At 50.0% G+C, this 20,278-nt stretch overlaps 2 protein-coding genes across 2 annotated transcripts in view; both read left to right on the forward strand.

Moving 5' to 3' along the window:
- RPS26 (ribosomal protein S26) overlaps nucleotides 1-20,278 on the forward strand; it is an 83,149-nt gene that overhangs the window by 55,850 nt on the left and 7,021 nt on the right. The window lies entirely within an intron of this gene.
- On the forward strand, nucleotides 1,786-18,488 carry IKZF4 (IKAROS family zinc finger 4). Its single transcript, XM_055577436.1, has 7 exons — nucleotides 1,786-1,834; nucleotides 8,361-8,465; nucleotides 9,451-9,711; nucleotides 10,686-10,853; nucleotides 13,257-13,406; nucleotides 13,862-13,993; nucleotides 14,677-18,488. Exons 1-7 carry the CDS (start codon nucleotides 1,795-1,797, stop codon nucleotides 15,435-15,437), a joined length of 1,617 nt encoding a protein of 538 aa, XP_055433411.1. The 5' UTR covers nucleotides 1,786-1,794; the 3' UTR covers nucleotides 15,438-18,488.

A 20,278-nucleotide genomic window follows, 5' to 3' on the forward strand; every position in this document is an offset into this window, starting at 1 on the left:
ACCACACCATCGTGGTTAGCCAGGTCATTAAGACCTTTTTTGTATAGTTTTGTGTATTTTTGCCACCTCTTCTTAATCTCTTCTGCTTCTGTTAGGTCCTTCCTGTTTCTGTCCTTTATTGTGCCCATCCTTGCATGAAATGTTCCCTTGATATCTCCAATTTTCTTGGAAAGATCTCTAGTTTTTCCCATTCTATTGTTTTCCTCTATTTCTTTGCATTGTTCATTTAGGAAGGCCTTCTTACTTCTCCTTGCCCCACTCTAGCTCCCCAAAATCTGCCCCTGGGGTATTTATTTTTCATTAGATGACTGGTGGAAGCAATTTTAGATGTATGTAGTGGAGAAGGCAATGGCACCCCACTCCAGTACTCTTGCCTGGAAAATCCCATGGACAGAGGAGCCTGGTTGCCTGCAGTCCATGGGGTTGCTAAGAGTCAGACATGACTGAGCGACTTCACTTTCACTTTTCACTTTCATGCATTGGAGAAGGAAATGGCAACCCACTCCAGTGTTCTTGCCTGGAGAATCCCAGGGATGGTAGAGCCTGGTGGGCTGCCATCTATGGGGTCACGCAGAGTTGGACACGACTGAAGCTCTGCAGCAGCAGCAGCAGCAGCAGTGAAAGTCACTCAGTCGTGTCCAACTCTTTGTGACCCCATGAACTGTATGGTCCATGGAATTCTCAAGGCCAGAATACTGGAGTGGGTAGCCTTTCTTTTCTCCAGGGGATCTTCCCAACCCAGGGATCAAACCCAGGTCTCCCGCATTGCAGGCAAATTCTTTACCAGCTGAGCCACCAGGGAAGCCCTATTCAGCCAATGCTACTACTATATTTGCTTATTTAATAAACTTTAAGTTCAATTCTTCTAGACTGTTGCTAGTATTCTCAAAGACTTTTCTCAAAACTTTGCATTTTTGGTTTTCACTTTTTGGAAAATGTAAGGATGAATTCCACTGCTCTGAACATCTACTATTGTTCTAGATAGGAGATGGATGTATGTAAATTTCTACCAAATAGGGATTTTTTTTTTCTCCTCCCACAGGCTCCTAAGGAGATAATTCATTGCAACAAATTATCATTTTTAATTGTCCTCACTTCTGGATTGTTTAATACTCTACTGCCAATTACTGTTTGCCTTCCCTCAAATAGACTAATCTGCATTTTAAATTCAGGTCCCCCCTCAACTCCCCTTAAAAAAAAATAAAGGTAGCAAAGTAATTGACAAAAAGTAAGAAGAAACCACTTAAGGATTTAATGTCCCCTCTCTGAACCTGAGGTGGGCCACTCTCCTCTATCTTCTACTTTCCTGTCCCCCTTCCTCTGCCCACCCAAACATGTATCCCTTGAATGACTGGATCTAAACTTCTTAGATTACTACTCCCTTCTTAACAAAGTGTAGCGACTCTGTGGGGTTGTTTCTTTGCCTGATGAGCACTGAGCTGTAACGTGTCTCCTTTCCTACACCATCAGCTTCACTTACAGAGAGAGGGTCTACTCTCCAAACAACACAATCAGGGACCAGTTCAGAATGAGACAGCATTTCCACCTGAGAGACTGGGGAAGCCTGCAGAAGTTGGGGGTTGGAGGAGACCCTGGGGTTTGGAAGTCAGGGTACATTGTTTTTGTCATCAGGACAAAGTCTGAGGTTTTGCTTTATTAGAATAGGGTCAGAGCACACTTAAGTAGTCCTTTAGGGTTCTTGCTAACTCCAGGATGTTAGAGAGAAAAACTACTCCCTTTCCAGATCTGGCTTCTAATAGTAGCTGTTTTCTCTTCCAGCAGAGTCTCTCTAAGATGGACATAGAAGACTGCAATGGCCGCTCCTATATGTCTGGTATGTCCTCTTGTGCTTTCTGTATGTCAGGGGCTGGGAGCGCGCTCTCCTGTGGAGCAGAGTGGAGAGCCTTCAGCTTAGCACGTGACCTCCCAGTGCATCGCAGTCTTGGAACTGTCACTTTTGGTAGTGCTAGATAGAGTGGTTTATTTTGTTAATTTTACTTTCCCTAAAAAGTGATTCTCTTCCCAGACTTCTTGGAGGATAGGAGCAAGGGAAGGAAATAAGAGGGGTACTGTGAGTGGAGACTACTAGAGAGAAGAGATTTGAAACAAAGTAGTGGAAGCAAGATCTGGTTCCTTTTCCTGTGCCGAGGTCACTAACCAAACATGACACCCAGGGTTTCAAACCTCAAAGGCCTGCAGGGGCCAGGCAGGATGTAACAGAGTGAACTGGGCTCAGATAATGAGCAGAAGAGAGTGATGGGGATGGTCATGGGCTGGAGAGTACATGTCCTTCCTCAAGGAGCAAAAGCTCTGCAGGGTCCACCAGAATGTGTATCCAGTGTGGCCAAAGCTTCCAGTTTTTCAAAAGAAATCAGAAATCAGGATTTTATATGGAATGTCTCCCTTTAAAAATAATAACTTTGTATTTTAAGAAATGTTCCATGGGGCAAGCCAAATTTGTCTACAGTCTGAATTCAGCCAGTGGGCCAAGAGCTTACACATTTGAAGTAGAGAGAGAGGGAGACCAGTTCTCCCCCTATCTTTTCCATGATCATAAAGCTGTTTATACCTGCCAAATACTCTTATGAGGCAGAAGAGATCCCAGCTTGTAGTATGGATGACTTTTAGGGATATGAAAGTAATCACGATCCTCTTAGTTTCACAAGATGAAAAGAAATGAGGAACCTCATTTGGCTCTCTCTCTCTGAGGGTGTAGAAAATGGCCTAAGACAGAATTTGTCTCTGGGATGGGAAGGAACCATTTTTGGGACCATTAGAATTTTAGGGCAGGAAATGAGTGTAAGAAATAATAGAATCCAGAATTGGGTTTTGACATAACACGTATCCCCATCAGTAATCCAAGCACCATTGTAGTAATGACCTATAGTTTATTTTTTTTTACCTCAAAGTGGGACCAATGGAGGAATTATAGGCATGCACTAAGGGAGATAGCAAGATGGGCCAGACACACATATGAGAGTTATTGGCAGCACCCACATAATGTCAAAGTAAGAAGTTGATTCTGACCCCTTTCTCGCTTAAGGAGGGAAGGAGTTGGGATTGGTACAGGCATTTGATACCTGCTACATGCTGGACAACACCTGTTCTCAGGACCCTGCCTTGGAGCTGAGGACACTCAGAGGAAAACTAGTCCCTCCTCTAAGGCAGGCAAGTGAGAAACTGGGAAGCTGGCTGAGGAAATACCCACGGAGCACTTTTCAGCCTATCTCTGGAGAACGTTGGATATTAGAAGAAAACTGAGTGTATTAGCATCACTGTGCTATGAAACCAAGCTTTCCCGGCTTTCAGAAGGTTGGCACTTCCTAGACGAGAAGAGTCCTCAGCAAAGGATTGTTTTTGAATGAAAGTGGAGGCCAGAAACCACTCGCCTGTGTTTTGAGAATTCTAGATGTCAGCAGCTACCACAGAGAGGGACGGGGACTCGGGGAGGGAGGCCAGGAGTCAAGGAAGGGCTAACATGAGCTCTGAAAAGCAGGCCCTACAGGACCAGACATGGCTGAGACAGTCCATGTGAGGGTCTCCTGAGAGCTGCCTCTGCACCCCTGCCCTGCGCTGAGCCATCTCTCCTGGACTGATGGGGAAGCGGTGGGAGAGGTCGCAGTGTGCACCCCCTAAAGCGCATGGCGGAGGGTCACCACCACTCTTCTGCCTCTACATCCGGGGACTTTCCCTTGCCTGGCCAACTGATGAAGGGGGAATCTCTCCTGTTCTCCAAAGAGGTTTTCGCTGCACAGAACCAATTACAGAAAGTCCACCTCTTCCTTCCTTATCTCTTTCTTTGGAAAGATCATTCCCTGGGGTTGGCGGGGCGGGGGGGGGGGGCAGTGGGGTGGGGAGAGAGGGAAGAAAGGAGAGTCCATTCGTTTACCCCACAGATGCTCTCCCCGCCCCCACTCCCTATCTTTCTAGGGAAACTGAGTTGCTCAAACCTAGCTCATGCAATTAAATTGACTGAGCAGTGCTTGTTCGAAGTTTTCTGGGACTGTGAAATGTTTAAGGGAACCTTGGCAGAAAGGGGTCCAGAGGTAGGCAGCCCAAAGTTTCCCAGCCCCTCCCATCCCCTAATTCTTGGAATCAGAAAATCTAGTCTTCCAAAGTAGGTCAGCACGGCCGTGAGCAGCTCTTCTGGAAGGGAAGGGAGCCGAGGCCTTGTCTTGATGGAGGGCGGATTCATCCAGGGCTGTCGGTGGCTGGGGCCCCAGAGGCACAGGAGGGGATGGGAGGTGGGGAGACCGGACCAGCACTTTGCCTGGGATCCGAAAGGGCTCCAGGCCACAGTGCAACACTAGCCCCGAGATCAGACTGTGCAGGGCCCTCTGGCTGCTAGGAAGGGGGAGGCTGTCAGTCCCGCCCACCCCCCCCACCCCCCCCCAATCTGGAGAGCGACCTCCCTCCTGGAGGAGGAAGAAAAGGAGGGAAGACAAGGGCCTGAGTTCGGTGGGGGAGGGGCTTTCTGCTGGTCTGGAGCCTTGAAGCTGCCCCTTGTCCTGGGCCCCATGACCTCTGAGGCCTTGTCTTCCCCAGCTGGCAAAGGATTGGGCCTTCCCTGGGGCCCCCCTCTTTCTCCCCCTACCCCGCGGGCCCATCCATCTCCCTCTTTCTCTTGCACACACTCTTGTGTCTCTCAGGCATTTGTTGTGCAGTTCCTCTTTGTCTGCTGGGCACGAGGGCAGCAGCATCTGCCTCCCTCCCTGTGCACCCCCCACCCCAAGCCCTTCACTGTATTGAGAAAGGGATGCTGTAGCCTAGCGACCCCCCCCCCCCCACCAGAGGCACAGACACATTCTCTCCAGCCCCCTCCCCAGGCACATTCAAGCGTGTGCTGCTTGCGCTCTCTCCCTCTCTCTCTCTCTCCCCCCCACCTCTCGCACCCTCTCTCTCCCTCTCCCTCTCTCTCTCTCTCTCTCTCTCACACACACACACTCACACACACACACACTCATACACACACACACACACTCATACACACACACACACACACACACCCTGGGCTGAGTTCTTCTCGCTGGCTGCAGCCGTGGGCCTCTGCTCACCGAGCCGCTGCCGCTGCCTGCGAAATGACGGCGGTTCCCCTCACTTCCAGGAATCCACGCTTCCTGGAAGGTGAGTGGCTGGGCTCACCCCTGCCTGCCACCGAGACGCAGACATGCACACACCACCCGCACTCGCTCGCCGTTTCCAAGGCGGCGGCCGCGCTCGCACCCCAGGGTCTCACCGGCAAGGGAAGGATAATGTAAGTTCAGGCAGAAGGTGGCTAGTGGAGGGGGGCGGGGAGGGGGGGCTGCTGCTGGGGCTGGGGAGCCAATTCAGTAACAACTCCCCGAGCCTGAGGAGAGGGAGAGGACTGGGGGCTGTGTGTGGAGCGGGGGAGGGGGCGTTCCTCCTCACACTTGCGGAGGATGGGGAAGGGTGTTTGGTGTTGCTAAGCAAAGGCTGCGACTTGGTCAGTGCGAGCTTGTGGTGACATCTTGATTAGGCCTTGGGGACAGATGTAGAGCTGCCTGGGGTGAAATGCCGAGACAGGCTGGGGTGGGAATGGGTCATAAAAGAACCTAGGTAAAGAGGGGTGCCCCGGCAGCAGATGCCTCCACCTGGAACTGAGATGCCAGGGGCCTCAGCCTCCTCCCCACAATAGAGCTGGGGATGGGCGTCTTTCTCTGCTCAAGTCCCCAGTCTTCCCTGCCAGCAGGCTAGCATCCCGCCCCCTGGAGCCCATGGTCAAGAAGGCAAAGCAGTTAGGACGAGGTCCCTTCAGAAAAGCGTGGAGGCTCTGGGACCCCACAGCTGGCTCCTCCCTCTCTTTGGAGGAATGGAGGAAGGGCAGCAGGACCCGAGGGCTGGGCCCCCTCAACTGGGAAACACATCTAGCTGGTGGGACACTGCTCCAGTTCCTTTCTCTCCTTCCTGCTTTTCTGCCCTTTACCCACCTCCTGGTTCCTCTGATGTGAACCTCATGATTTGGCTTTGCCCTCCAGGGGGTTTGGATTCAGCCAACCTAGGATGACTTTGACCAAGAAAATTTCTCAGAGACCTAAGGGCAACCCTAATTCTCGGCTTTGATAGTCTGGAATTTCTCGGGAGTCCCAGGCATTTGAAATTCCCTCACTGGGTTTTCTGGGGCCGAGAGAGGAACTGCTGAACTTTCTAAATCGGACTCTTGTTCTCTTCACCATCCGGCTAAAACTCAAAATCCCTGGAGCCCCCAAAGACTTTCTAACCCCTGAAATTGATTTATTTCGGGTATTAGTTCCATAAAAGTCAACCTGAGCCTGTTTCGCCTCTTACCTGTATCCTAGGGAGGGCAATGGCATCAAAGAGCCTCTTGAACTACAGGTGTGACCCTGGAAGTACCTGCTCCTCCTGTACCCAGGCCTTAAGAGGGAGAGCTGAAGAGAACGTTTTCCCCTTACTGTCCCTAAATATCCCTTTAAGGATGTTTTCCCCATATATCAAGCCCCAGGCCCCAAAAGGCAGCCTCAGCCCAGTAGGCTGGGACCAGCGATGGATTTCCAGCAACCTCACTCATCCTTTTAGGGTTAAGGACTTAGCACCAGGCCCCGGAGCCCTGTTCTTCCCCCATTACTAACATCCAGTAATTTAGGACAAGTCAGCCCTTTCAGCCCTTCCAACCTTAGCAAACCCTACTCAGTTAAAAGGACATATTTTAAAACTGGGTCTGAGTCTACAGGTCTCAACCCACAGCTCTGAGATGCTCACTTGGTGATATGTGTGTGGTATTGATAGGGGGCAACATTTTTTTTTTTTTTTTTTTTTAGATAACCACGGCTCATCTAAAGAGCCGCAGCTGGGGAACCTCGGTTTCAAGCCGTAAGGCTTCTTCGATAGGTAGTGAATGAATGTCCTCAGGCTTTGATGGGCTAGAGTGGGGGAAATGGGACTTTTAGTAGAGGAGATGAATGGGAAATGGTCCCAAAGTCCTGAGTGGTTGTTTTCTTCCCACTGACCAAAGCTGGAGAGGGATCCCTCAGGAGGGTGTGTTCCGGATTTCTTGCCTCAGGCCCAAGACTCCAACCATTTTATAATGGAATCTTTATTTTGTGAAAGTAAGTATGTGCATAGCTGGTAAAATGCTAATAGGTGGACTTTAGGGATGAATTTTAGGGTTTCTCTCTCTCTCTCTCTCTCTCTGTGTCTTCCATATTTAGACCTGTGTGCACACATCTATGCATGTTCATGTTAGCAGATAATGTAGACAGCTAGCCCAGTGTTTATCCCCGTAGGTATGTTCTCTTTATGTCTGTCTACCTGTGTGATATGTGTCCGTGTCTGTGTTTATCTACATGTGTTTTATTTCACATGTATATTTGTACAAAAGATTGTGGGGAGGAGGGTTTTTTTTAAAGACATGATTCGTATATTCAGGTATGTTATCTGATTTTTAAAAACATACGTGACACTCATAGAAAGCATTTTTACAAAGCTATTTGTCAACAAGTTAAAATGCATATATATTGAGAATACACTGATTATTTCACTGTCAAGGGAATGTCAAGTAGTAACTATGTGATTGGAATACTATCAGATGGAGGTTTTCTAGAAGAGCTACATTTTTGCTGATTTTAGAGTGAGATGGACCCAGGTCTCCCCTTCTGAAACAGTGACTCCCAGTTAGCTCTACACAGGTGAGGGTTAAGGACACGGGTACTTACTATTTGTGATCAGATCCGGGTTCCACCGCTACCAGCTCTATGACCTTGGACAAGTAACAGAGCTGTTTCTGTGCCTCAGTTTCCTCATTTGTAAAATTAAAGATCATACCAGCCCTTATTTCACAGGGTTGTTGTGAAGATTCAATGAGATAATTCTTTTAAAGTGCATAGAATGATGCCTGGCATGTAGTAAGCACTCAATTAATGTTAGCTGCTATCATTATGATTACTATTATTATCATTAGATTCAGGGACAATTCCAGCTGCCCTTCCTGCAGATCCCGAATCCGGTGTCGGGGGCTCCGGAGAGTAACAGTAGGGAAGAACGTCTGTCCTGAACTGCCTCCCTCGCAAGGCCCCCATTTTCCTCTCCACCCCGGCCCGCCTAGCCCCAGCCCTGCTTCCTGTGGACGTCAGGCAGTGATGCTCTTCCCCTCAGGCCTAGATGAAGGTAGGGTGGGCAAGGCGCAGCCACTGAGCTCACAGAAGTCAGCGCCGGGCACCCAGGCTGGCAAGGGCACCAGGTATGGTGCCCCACATACAACGCTGCCTTGTACGTGGCTACAAGATAAATGTTTGTGAAATGTAACTGAACTTTGAAGAGATCAGACGTAGACGGAAAATGGCTCAAGCTGCAGCTTCACCTTCCTTCTTGTTCTCTCCTACAAGGTAGCGGGGACTCATCTCTGGAGAAGGAATTCCTTGGGGCCCCAGTGGGGCCCTCAGTGAGCACCCCCAACAGCCAGCACTCTTCTCCCAGCCGCTCACTCAGTGGTAAGTGCAGCCTCCAGCCTCCTGGGCCCTGGGCACCCAGTGTGTGTCTGGCCCTCAGTTCACCTTCCATGGCAGCCATTTCCCGCTCACTGCCTCCCTCTGATTTCCGGCCCAGAGTACCTAACAGCACTAAGGAGCTCCATGTCTAGGGTTTCCGTGACTTCTGAGAGGAGGATGAACCTTCACTGCCTAGTGACTAGGGTGGAATTGAAAGAGGCACGGGTGGGATTAAGGTAAAGGCTCCAAAGAGAAACTCTGGAACTGAGCAGATGGAAGTGGTCATGAGCTGGAGTTAGATAGGAAATAGAGATGAGAAGGATCCCTGCCTCACCCCCGCCAGTCTCCTGCCAGACAGGGTCCCCATGACTGCCCCTCCTCGCTGGCCCTGGATCTGTGACATTCTCTAAATGGTTGGAATAGCCAGGAATGTAGGTCAGAGCCAGAGCCAAAGCTCTCTCCTCAATGGCTCCTCCCTCCTCCAGTCCCCTCCAGATTTTCACAGAGGGGAATAGAGGTGTCCAGTCCTATGGGGTGGGAGGATAACGTGAGCTCTGTCTGTCTTCCAGTTTTGCTCTCTTTTCAGCCCGCCGTCTCCATCTTCCTAGGACCGTTTTCCCGCCACTGTTACTCCCTGGCTTCCTGCCCGGGGCCAAGCCAGACATCTTCCTTAATGACAAGAGAGTGGAGGGAAAGGCTCCGCTTAGTCTCCTCCTCTCCCCAGTAACTGAAGACATCCCATGTACCCCAACTTTTTTCCTCTGGAAACCTGTTTGCCTCCTGGGTGGGAGAGGAGGACAAAGGTTGTCTCAGGTCCCAGCAAGACCCCATAGCACCACCCAGGATACTTAGGAGATCAGCTTCTCTTAAAGCCTGAATGTCTCAGGGCTTGGAGACAGTCTATGGGACTTAAGGAGGGCCTCTTTGGCCCATGGGCAGGCTCCCTCCTTGGTCTGTCTCTATCCTAAACACGCTCCCAACCCTCCAGCCAACTCCATCAAGGTGGAGATGTACAGTGATGAGGAGTCGAGCAGACTGCTGGGGCCGGACGAGCGTCTCCTGGAGAAGGATGACAGTGTGATCGTGGAAGACTCCTTGTCGGAGCCCTTGGGCTACTGTGATGGAAGCGGGCCGGAGCCTCACTCCCCGGGGGGCATCCGCCTGCCCAATGGCAAGCTCAAGTGTGACGTCTGCGGCATGGTCTGCATTGGACCCAATGTGCTCATGGTGCACAAGCGCAGCCACACGGGTGAGTACCACAGACGCCCCAGGCCCAGGCCATGCGGGGTCGTCTGAGGAAGGGGAGGTCTCTCCCAGCACTGTTTCTAGCTGCTAAAAAAAGGTGGGGGATGAAATCTGGACTCCATCAACACCTGTATTTCCTGGCAATTTCCTCAACTGTAGTTATAAAGACAAGCTGGTGTTTGTCTCAGGAGGTGATGGAGGAGAAGACGTGTTGCCTCAAGAAGTGTCCTATAGGGGACTTCCCTGGTGGTCTAGGGGTTAAGTCTCCAAACTTCCACTTCAGGGGGCATGGGTTCGATCCCTAATCAGGGAACTAGATCCCACATGCCACAACTCAGAGATGCCACAACTAAAGGTCTTACATGTTATAACGAAGAGCAAAGATCCAAGGGCTGAAACTAAGACCGGGCACAGCCAAATAAATAAATTTTTTTACAAAAAGAAGAAGGATCCTATAGTCCAACAGGGTATTGTTTGGGCTCTTCTGTCTTATGGGTTTTTTTTTTTTACTATGCCAGTTGGCATGTGGGAACTTAGTGCTCCACCAGGGATCAAACCTGTGCCCCTTACCATGGAAGCGCTGAGTCTTAACCACCGGACCACCAGGGGAAGTCCCTGTCTCATAAGCTTTTAAATAAAGGAAAACAGAAGCCTCTTCACAGCTATCTTGGGCTCCAGGCTCCTGGGGCAGAGCAGGCCCTGCGGGGCTCAGTTCTTGCTAACAGTCTTAGGCCCAGCATTCCAGGCCCGGTACCCTTCGCCCTGCCACACACCTCTAATCCACTTCTCAGGGTGAGACTGTACCCAAGGGGTCCTTTTCAAGCAGCATTTGTGTGTGTGTGTGGCACTGCCCTGCCTTGCAAACGTGTTCTGAGCACCTTCCTTCCCTGGGCTGGGTAGAGCGGAGGGTGAGGGACTAGGTTAAACCTTCATGGTTCCTCACCCTTGCTCATCTGTGATCTCTTCTTCCCCTCACAGGGGAAAGGCCCTTCCACTGCAACCAGTGCGGTGCCTCCTTCACCCAGAAGGGCAACCTGCTGCGTCACATCAAGCTGCACTCCGGGGAGAAGCCCTTCAAGTGCCCCTTCTGCAACTATGCCTGCCGCCGGCGAGACGCGCTCACTGGCCACCTCCGCACACACTCGGGTAGGCTGCATGTCCGGAACACCCAGTAATAGAGCTCAGCCACTTCTCTAGTATTGGAGGGTTACAGTGTCTACCACTGAGTGGGGAGAGCACTCCCAGAACAGAGCAGCAGGCCCCAGGGCATTTGGGGTTCTTTGATGGGATATTTTACATCTGCCATGCTCTGCGACATGGAGCAAGAAGAGCATGGATGATATTCCTGGCTGTCAATAGTCACCCTCCCTAACTTGGCTTTTAATGTTCATGCTGATGCCAGAACCATCCGGGGCCCATCACCCTCCCTTCTGAGCACCAGGGACACCCCTCCTTCCACTCTGATGTGCTCCAGCCCCACACCTGTCACCACCCCACACAAACACCAGAGGTCTCTGGCAACATCTGTCTGTCCTCCCCGAGACTTCCAGCTGGTTCCTGTAAATTTCCACAGGCCTCTCAAACTAGAAGAAAGGAAGCCTAGGAAAAGAGTGTCCCATTTCTGTTTCCCATCTCACAAGGTCGTCACCTTCCTAGAGGCAAGAGCAAATCCAGAGGGTGCCTGGAGGTCAGTGTTGGGAACACTGCCAGGGATCCGGACTAACCAGGTTTCCTAGCCCCAGCCAAGACAGGTTAAGTCAACATCTTTCTGGATCAGCTGGACAGGCAGCACTTTTGAAGCCTTTCACTAAGTTTTAAGCTTTTGAATTGGACTTGGGAAAAGGCCAGGAGCTGAGCTGGCAGGAAGGAGGGAGCTCAAGATTGGGAAAAGGAAGGAAGAAGGGCAAAGGGGAAACGATTAGTAGGGTCTGTCCTTGGAAACCTTCCTTGTTTTTTCTTTTCTTAAACTCTCCTGGGCCAGGATTTAAAGGGCCAGAACAGTCACCTCACCACCCTCTTGTTCCAGATTTCCCTAGCCACCTACCTTGTTCTAGATTCTCTTACTTTGGAACTGAGACCTCTTTCTATGTATGTGGAGAACTAGGGAGAAAGATCATTATTGATTCAGGCATTATAATCTACAAATATTTTACATGTGTCTCCTCCCTCATGTAATTCTCATAACAATTCCAAGGTAGATGTTATTATCACAGAGCTTTCTACAGCCTCGCTGGAATCCAGTTAATGGCAGGTGTGAGCAGCAGGTGCGAGCAAGTCAGACTCCTTTTCTGAGGAAAAGGGTGGCTCCCTCTGCTGGTTTGGAACAAGGATGGCTTGGCCCCCCTAGAATTCTTACCAACCACAGCGAAGCCAGCTGGGAGGACACTGGATGTTGTTGTGCAGGACATTTTAGGGACACAGGTGGACAGAGATACACTGTTGGGTCTCATCTCTGTGAGATGTTTTCTATCACAGCCCACACTATAGGAAAGAAAAGGGAGTTCCCCTCCCAGATGTTAGACCATCTCCCCAAGAGTCTTGGGTGGACGAGGACCACGGCATTCATCTTATCCCCCAACCGCTTGGGTTTACAGAGAAAGAGCAAAAAGGCAGTAGGTGACTTAGTCTAGGCCCAAGTTAGGTGTGTGTGAGTAGGGGCAGGGGCCAGTAGTAAGTACCAACCTCCTGAAGATACCCTCTCCTGTCTCCCTGCTCAGTAGTGGCAACATACTTTCACAAATATCCTCTCTCAAGTTGTTTTCAAAGGAAGTGTTGATCTCAGTTTTCCCAACCTTTTTTTCATCACTGGAAACAAAATCTTTATAACCTCTTCTTTGTTTAAAAAAAAAACAAGACCCCCAAAATTGGTGTTTTCTCCCTTTACTTTCCTCTGGTTATTTTATTTATTTTTCTCTTCTCAGAATTTCTCTATCAGTTATGGTTTTTCTGGGGCTCTCTTGGTATATCTCAGTGTAGCGAAAAAGAAAACTGAGCAGTTAAAACCAGGCTGGGGATGGAGGTAAAAATATAAGTAAAGGTCAGTGAACATGCCCCTCCCCACCCTGGCAGAGCTGAGGGCTCTCATTTCTGTCACCCCAGCCCACCAGTTTCCCCCAAACTGAAGCAGATAGTTCGTAAGCAAAAAAATCCCCTTGTCTGATAAACAGCCCTTACACCCGCCTGCCACATGGAAAGGTTAAACCACAGTCTGGGCCCCAGACTCTGAGATCCTGGGGTGGGGCCAGCCTGCCTGCCAAGGATGATCCCCTGCAAAGTCCCCGGGTCCTTCCTCCCTTTAAACAGCAACGTGGCCATCTTGAGGCCCACCAACAGTCCGAAGCCACGTGCCCTCTCTCCTCCCATCCCAGTGCGTTGTCTCTCTTCTTCAAGGTTCAACCATCTGTCCACCCTGGCCACTGAAGCTGGGGGCCAGAGAACTCAACTGAGCCACGTCCCTTCCTCCTCACTCCCATGCATACCTGCTCCTGGATGATTCTGCAGCGCCAGCAAGCAGTGACTCTGATGCCCTCTCTTCCCTCTCCTCTGCAGTCTCCTCCCCTACGGTGGGCAAGCCCTACAAGTGCAACTACTGCGGCCGGAGCTACAAACAGCAGAGCACCCTGGAGGAGCACAAGGAGCGGTGCCATAACTACCTGCAGAGTCTCAGCACTGAAGCCCAAGCTCTGGCTGGCCAATCAGGTGAGGCCACAGGCAGGACCATCAAGGAGTGCAGGACAGGGGCGACCCCAGCACCTATCCTCACAGAGGGATGGGATCTCTGGAACAGATATATGTGCCAAGCACCCAAGTTGGTGCAGAGCCCCGTGGTGGGTGCTGCAGGGCGATCCAGAGGTAGGAAGGATTTCATCTATGTTGTCAGTCTAATGGGAGAGAGAGAGAGCACCCAGGAGGTATGCACTCAAGGGTCAGATGCATATAATTGTCCCCACATCACCGGAAATGTGCTGTAGTGAGCTCTAGATGGGGTGCAGTAAGCAGAGTGCCATTTCCCAGGCATCCGATATTACCTTCCTCAGCTACTGACCTGCTGGTTTTCTCCAGGCAAAGGCAGCTGGGCCCCTGCTTCCCCTGCTCAGCTGCTCCTGCCTGTCGCGCCCTCCCCACCCCACCCCACCCCTGCTCCCTCCCACCAGGTGATGAGATACGGGACCTGGAGATGGTGCCAGACTCCATGCTGCACTCATCCTCTGAGAGGCCAACTTTCATTGACCGTTTGGCTAACAGCCTCACCAAACGCAAGCGTTCCACCCCCCAGAAGTTTGTAGGTAAGAGTTCAGTTGGAGAGGAGACATCAGCTGGAAGCCACCACTTGTCTAAATCTGAGCACTGGTGGCTATTAGACCAGCTGGGTCTGGAGATTTGCCTGGGGTAGAAGAGAGAGCAGCCTGGTGGTCTCTTAGTGTTCAGAATGTATCGCCAGAATCCGGGGGGAGTGAAGAAGGAGAACATCCCTCACCAGGGGGAAGAGGGGTCAGAGTTGAGGGCTCTCAGGATGGTTGTAAGAGGAGAGGGTTGGGGGTCAGGCTTTTCCAGTTTTTGAAAATGGTAAGGACTTCTGTTTATGGGGGCTGAGAGAAGGGCCCTTTGAGTCAGGGAGAAAAGGTGTGTATGGGGGTCCTTGGCCATTAGCTCTCTTTATGGAGAGCAATGAAGGAAGGAAGTTTTCAAGACCAGTGGGTTGGGACCAAGTCCTTCTCTAAGATTATAGCCCAGGGTTGGGGAGCAGCCCCACAGAGGACCTGACCTTGTGGGAGGTAAATGAAGGGTGGTGAATAATATTACACCCATCCCCAGGGAAAGGAGGGTGTAAAGGATTCTTTACAGGAATCCTTTGTAGGATTCTTTAGGATCCTTTTTAGGAATCTTTGTAGGATTCCTACAAAGAAGGAATCCTAGGGGAGCTTGGACTTACCCAGAGTCAGCCCTCCTGAGACCCTTCTCTCCGCAGGTGAGAAGCAGATGCGCTTCAACCTCTCAGACCTCCCCTACGATGTGAACTCGGGCGGCTACGAGAAGGACGTGGAGCTGGTGGCACACCACGGCCTGGAGCCTGGCTTCGGAGGTTCTCTGGCCTTTGTGGGGGCCGAACATCTGCGTCCCCTCCGCCTCCCGCCCACCAATTGCATCTCAGAACTCACGCCCGTCATCAGCTCTGTCTACACTCAAATGCAGCCCCTCCCTGGCCGACTGGAGCTTCCGGGGTCCCGGGAAGCAGGTGAGGGGCCCGAGGATCTAGCTGATGGAGGTCCCCTCCTCTACCGGGCCCGAGGCCCCCTGACTGACCCTGGGGCCTCCCCCAGCAATGGCTGCCAGGACTCCACAGATACAGAGAGCAACCACGAAGATCGAGTTGGGGGGGTGGTGTCACTCCCTCAGGGCCCCCCACCCCAGCCTCCTCCCACCATTGTGGTGGGCCGGCCCAGTCCTGCCTACGCCAAAGAGGACCCCAAGCCACAGGAGGGGTTACTGCGGGGCACCCCAGGCCCCTCCAAGGAAGTGCTTCGGGTGGTGGGTGAGAGTGGTGAGCCGGTGAAGGCCTTCAAGTGCGAGCACTGCCGCATCCTCTTCCTGGACCATGTCATGTTCACTATCCACATGGGCTGCCACGGCTTCCGAGACCCTTTCGAGTGCAACATCTGTGGTTACCACAGCCAGGACCGGTACGAGTTCTCTTCCCACATTGTTCGGGGGGAGCACAAGGTGGGCTAGCAACCTCCTGCCCCACCGCAGTCCACCACTCCACTGCCCTGCCTGCAGGAGGCTAGCCCTGCCCCCACCATGTCCCTAGCAGTTGGGTTGTGTAGCCCCCACCACTGGCTACCTGACTTCACCCTTGACCCTGACCCGTCCTCACCCGTGCCCCTCCTCCCCCCGACTGATCTAAGCGTTGTGATGAAACAGGTCTTTTGCTTATCTTTCTCCTTTTTCTCTTCTCCTTTCATCCCACCATACTCACTGAGTTATTTATTAATATAATTTGTTGAGTTTTCTTTTGCTTCTTTTTTTTTAACTTATATCGCTTACCACACCCCCACCTTCCTGCCCAGTCCCCTTCCACTTTAGGCCTAATTTTTCTCTTTGCGCTTTCTCCAGCAGCCCCAGGAGTAGGAAGCTCCTCTTAGTGCTAAGAGGCCTTGGGCTTCCTGATTTAGGTCCTCATCTTTTGCCGTATCTGATTCTTCCGTTTTGATGCTGATCGCTCTCTCTATTCCTACCTTAGCTCTGTGGCATTACCTCTGCTCTCTGGGACCCTTCAACCTGGTACTCCATACCTCTTGTGCCCTCTCACCTTAGGCAGCTTGCACAACTCCTGATCAAATGAAGAAATCCCTCATTTGGAAGTAGGAGAGGCTGAAGAAATTCTCCCCAGGCACCCTGGGACTGAGGGTCCTCTTGACATCCCACTAGGAATTAGAGTTCCCCAAAGCCCACATTCGGGATCTGCCTCTCCAATGTGATCTCTCTCTTCTCTCCTCGAACAACCCCCAACACTGCTTACTCTCTTCAAACTGCCCGTCTACTCAGTGGTGGTTTTTCTCTCCTTGGAATGCCCCGACTTTATATTCTCAGGGGCCAAGGCTAGGTCAGCAATCCTCTGTCTCTGACACGTGTGGAGCCACAGGTGCCTAACTGGGAACCAGGGAAGGGAATGGGTCAAAATTCCTCTCTTTCTCTCCCACCTCTCAAACTTCTTCACTCTAGTGACCTACTTGGGCTCTCAGGGGCTCCTAGGTCCCTGTCCTGTGAGAAACTGGTGGGTTGCTGCCTGATAACAAGGGGGTATCCTCAGCCCCCAAGTCATGCTGCCTTCTTCCCCCTAGCAGGATTCACCCTCTCATCCCCGGACTCCTGGGCCCTGTTCTTAGGATCAGTGGCAGGGAGAAAAGGATGTCTCTTTTCTCTCTCCTAACTCTCAGTATAACCAAAAATTATCCCCAGGATGAGCAAGGGCATAGGCCCCTCTCCCCATTCCACTCTTGTGCCAGCAAGAATGGGATGGACACAACTGAGCTGGGAGAGTCATCCTTTACTACCCCCTCTACACTCAGCTCCCAGATGTAGGGCAGGAGGGGGCACTCTCCTGGCTGCTGCAGAGACTCCTGGCTATTTGGGTAACCTAGATAGTGAGACGGGGGCAGGAGGAGATAGCCAAGTGGAGGTCTCTTTCGACAAGAGTTCCCTGCCCAAGGCCACAGCCATCCCATTCTCTGCTTCCTTGAGATTCAAACCAAAGCCTGTTTTTCTATATTTAAAGATTAAAAAGTAAAAACCAAACAGAACACCTCACAAGTTGTAACACTTGGTCCTTTCTCTCTCTCTCTCTCTCTCTCCCCCCACTTTTCTCTCCCCTTCCATTTTTCTTTCCACATGTCCTTTCCTTATTGGCTCTTTTGCCTCCTACTTTTCTCACTCCCTATCAGGGATAATTCAGGGGGATGGTAAAGGGTTGGCTAAGGAACAGACCCTGGGATTGGGGCTCTTAAGGGCTCTAAGAGAGTCTACCTTATCCTATTATGGGAAGGGAGACCCTAAAAACTTCTTTCTCCTCTTCTCCCCCACTATGTGGTCTCCCCAAGAGAACCAGATTGTCAGGGAGGGACACTGTGGGTTGATTGTTTCTCCTTGACAATGTAGCAATAAACAGATGCTGCCAAGGGCAGGGGATCAGGGAGCCACTTGGGAGGCGAGTGGTCTCTGGAGAAGGGGAGAGTCTTCTTGAGAGCACCCCCAGGGAACTGGCTCCTTGTTTCGGAATGGCAGCAGAGTTGAGATTCATATCTGGGGTTCCCCTCAATTCTCCTGGTTATCGAGCCCCTTCCTATTAGACCTGCCCTCACCACCTCTTCTGCGTCTGCTGTGTATTTGGTGATACCTCATAAGGACTAGTCCCTTCTGGGGTATCAGAGCCTTGGGGTGCCTCATCCCCTCCCTGTCAGTTTTGGCACCTGTAACCTCCTGGAACATGAAGGACTATGCTCTGAGGCCATACTCTGAGCCCATGAGAGCAGAGACTGGAAGGGCAAGACCAGGTGCTAAGGAGGGGAGAGAAGGGCACTCTGTCTCTCTCCAGACCATCACTGCACTTTAACCAGGGTCTTAGGTACAAAATCCTACTTTCCAGAGCCTTCCAGCTCTGGAACCTCAAACATCCTCATGCTCTCTCCCAGCTCCTTTTGCATAAAAAAAAAAAAAAGTAAGAAAAAACACACATTGAAACCCACATGGAGAAAAGAGGTGTTTTCCTTTTATATTGATATTTAAAATCAACACCACACAAAAAAATTTCTAAATAGACACTTTTCCAGACCTTTGTTTTTTCGTGTCAGTGTCCAAGCTGCGGATGCGATTTTGTAATACTTCTGGCAGCTTCTTTCCTTGTGTACATAATATATATATAATATATATTTTTAATCAGAAGTTATGAGAACAAAAGAAAAAATAAAACACAGAAGTAAGTGCAATACCACCTCTTCTCTCTCTCCCAGGGTTTCATTTGTAGCCTATGCTTGGTGTGTCCTTGGATCTTACCCCTTCACCTCCTTCTCTTCCTCTGGGGCCCCCTCCCTCCTTTTTTTTTTTTTTTTAAAGAGTTTTTCTCCTTTCTCAAGAGGAGTTAAACTAGCTTTTGAGACTTATTGCAAAGCATTTTGTATATGTAATATATTGTAAGTAAATATTTGTGTAACGGAGATATACTACTGTAAGTTTTGTACTGTACTGGCTGAAGGTCTGTTATAAATAAACATGAGTAATTTAACACCCCTGGTTGTTTTTGCAGACTTCCTTTGCCTTGCTTTTCTGCTGGGAGGGAGGGGGGCCTCCTTGTAGCATATTATACCAACTACTAAATGTTTTGAGGCTCAGCTGGTAAAGAATCTGCCTGCAACGTGGGAGAACTGGGTTGGGAAGATACCCTGGAGAAAGGAAAGGCTACACACTCCAGTATTCTGGCCTGGAGAATTCCATGGACTATATAGTCCATGGGGTTGCAAAGAGTCGGATACAACTTAGCATTCACTTTCACTTTTGCACGTTTTTGAAGATGAACAAGTCTTAAGACTGAGAGGAAACCAAACAAGAATGCTCAAGATGTTACTACAGAACAGAAGAATTTTCAAACTAGAATGGGAAGTGGAGGAGATTTTCCCACCGGGAGTGCCTTCAGGATAGGAGAGAAAGCCCAAACTGCCCATGCATACCAAGCAGAGATTCATCAAACATTTGTTGAGTACCTACTACATGTAAGACATACTATACACCGAGGGAGATACAAGACACATAACATGAATAGTTATGTATGATAATGATATGATGATAGTAAGTCTACCAGTTCTTGAGCATTCCATAAATGCAAAGCACTGTGCCAAGTATTCATTTAACTTAGGGAAATGAATAGGTAGAGACAACCTATAAAATAATTCATTACTAGTGAAGAATTAAAAACCAAGAGAGAATAAATAACTTGTCTAAGACTTATCAATAAGTGACAGAACCCATATTTGAACCCAAGGACATGGAGTCTTATTCCAAAGTCTCTGTTTTTCCCTTAAACCCCAGAAATCCAGCCAGTAAAACTCAGGCTATGAAAATCCAAAGAAAAATCAACATAGAAACATTCAGTTCAGTTCAGTCATTCAGTTGTGTCCGACTCTCTGCGAACCCATGAATTGCAGCACGCCTGGCCTCCCTGTCCATCACCAACTCCTGGAGTTCACTCAAACTTATGTTCATCGAGTCGGTGATGCCATCCAGCCATCTCATCCTCTGTCGTCCCCTTCTCCTCCTGCCCCCAATCCCTCCCAGCATCAGAGTCTTTTCCAATGAGTCAACTCTTTGCATGAGGTGGCCAAAGTACTGGAGTTTCAGCTTTAGCATCATTCCTTCCAAAGAACACCCAGGACTGGTCTCCTTTAGGATGGACTGGTTGGATCTCCTTGCAGTCCAAGGGACTCTCAAGAGTCTTCTCCAACACCACAGTTCAAAAGCATCAATTCTTCGGTCCTCAGCTTTCTTCACAGTCCAATTCTCACATCCATACATGACCATTGGAAAAACCATAGCCTTGACTAGACGGACCTTTGTTGGCAAAGTAATGTCTCTGCTTTTTAATATGCTATCTAGGTTGGTCATAACTTTCCTTCCAAGGAGTAAGCATCTTTTAATTTCATGGCTGCAATCACCATCTGCAGTGATTTTGGAGCCCAAAAAAATAAAGTCTGACACTGTTTCCACTGTTTCCCCATCCATTTCCCATGAAGTGATGGGACCAGATGCCATGATCTTAGCTTTCTGAATGTTGAGCTTTAAGCCAACTTTTTCACTCTCCTCTTTCACTTTCATCAAGAGGGTTTTTAGTTCCTCTTCACTTTCTGCCATAAGGGTGGTGTCATCTGCATATCTGAGGTTATTGATATTTCTTCTGGCAATCTTGATTTCAGCTTATGCTTCCTCCAGCCCAGCGTTTCTCATGATGTACTCTGCATATAAGTTAACTAAGCAGGGTGACGATATACTGCCTTGATGTACTCCTTTTCCTATTTGTTCTTAAA

This window comes from Bubalus kerabau, chromosome 1, assembly GCF_029407905.1.
Source record: "Bubalus kerabau isolate K-KA32 ecotype Philippines breed swamp buffalo chromosome 1, PCC_UOA_SB_1v2, whole genome shotgun sequence".
Lineage (NCBI taxonomy): Eukaryota > Metazoa > Chordata > Mammalia > Artiodactyla > Bovidae > Bubalus > Bubalus kerabau.

Excerpts from the sequence above, each read along its gene's own strand:
- IKZF4 (XM_055577436.1), top strand. The coding sequence starts at position 1,795 with ATGGACATAGAAGACTGCAATGGCCGCTCCTATATGTCTG. Across the intron at positions 1,835-8,360 it reads TGGCCGCTCCTATATGTCTG|GTAGCGGGGACTCATCTCTG; the intron begins GTATGTCCTCTT and ends CTCTCCTACAAG. Across the intron at positions 8,466-9,450 it reads TCCCAGCCGCTCACTCAGTG|CCAACTCCATCAAGGTGGAG; the intron begins GTAAGTGCAGCC and ends CCAACCCTCCAG.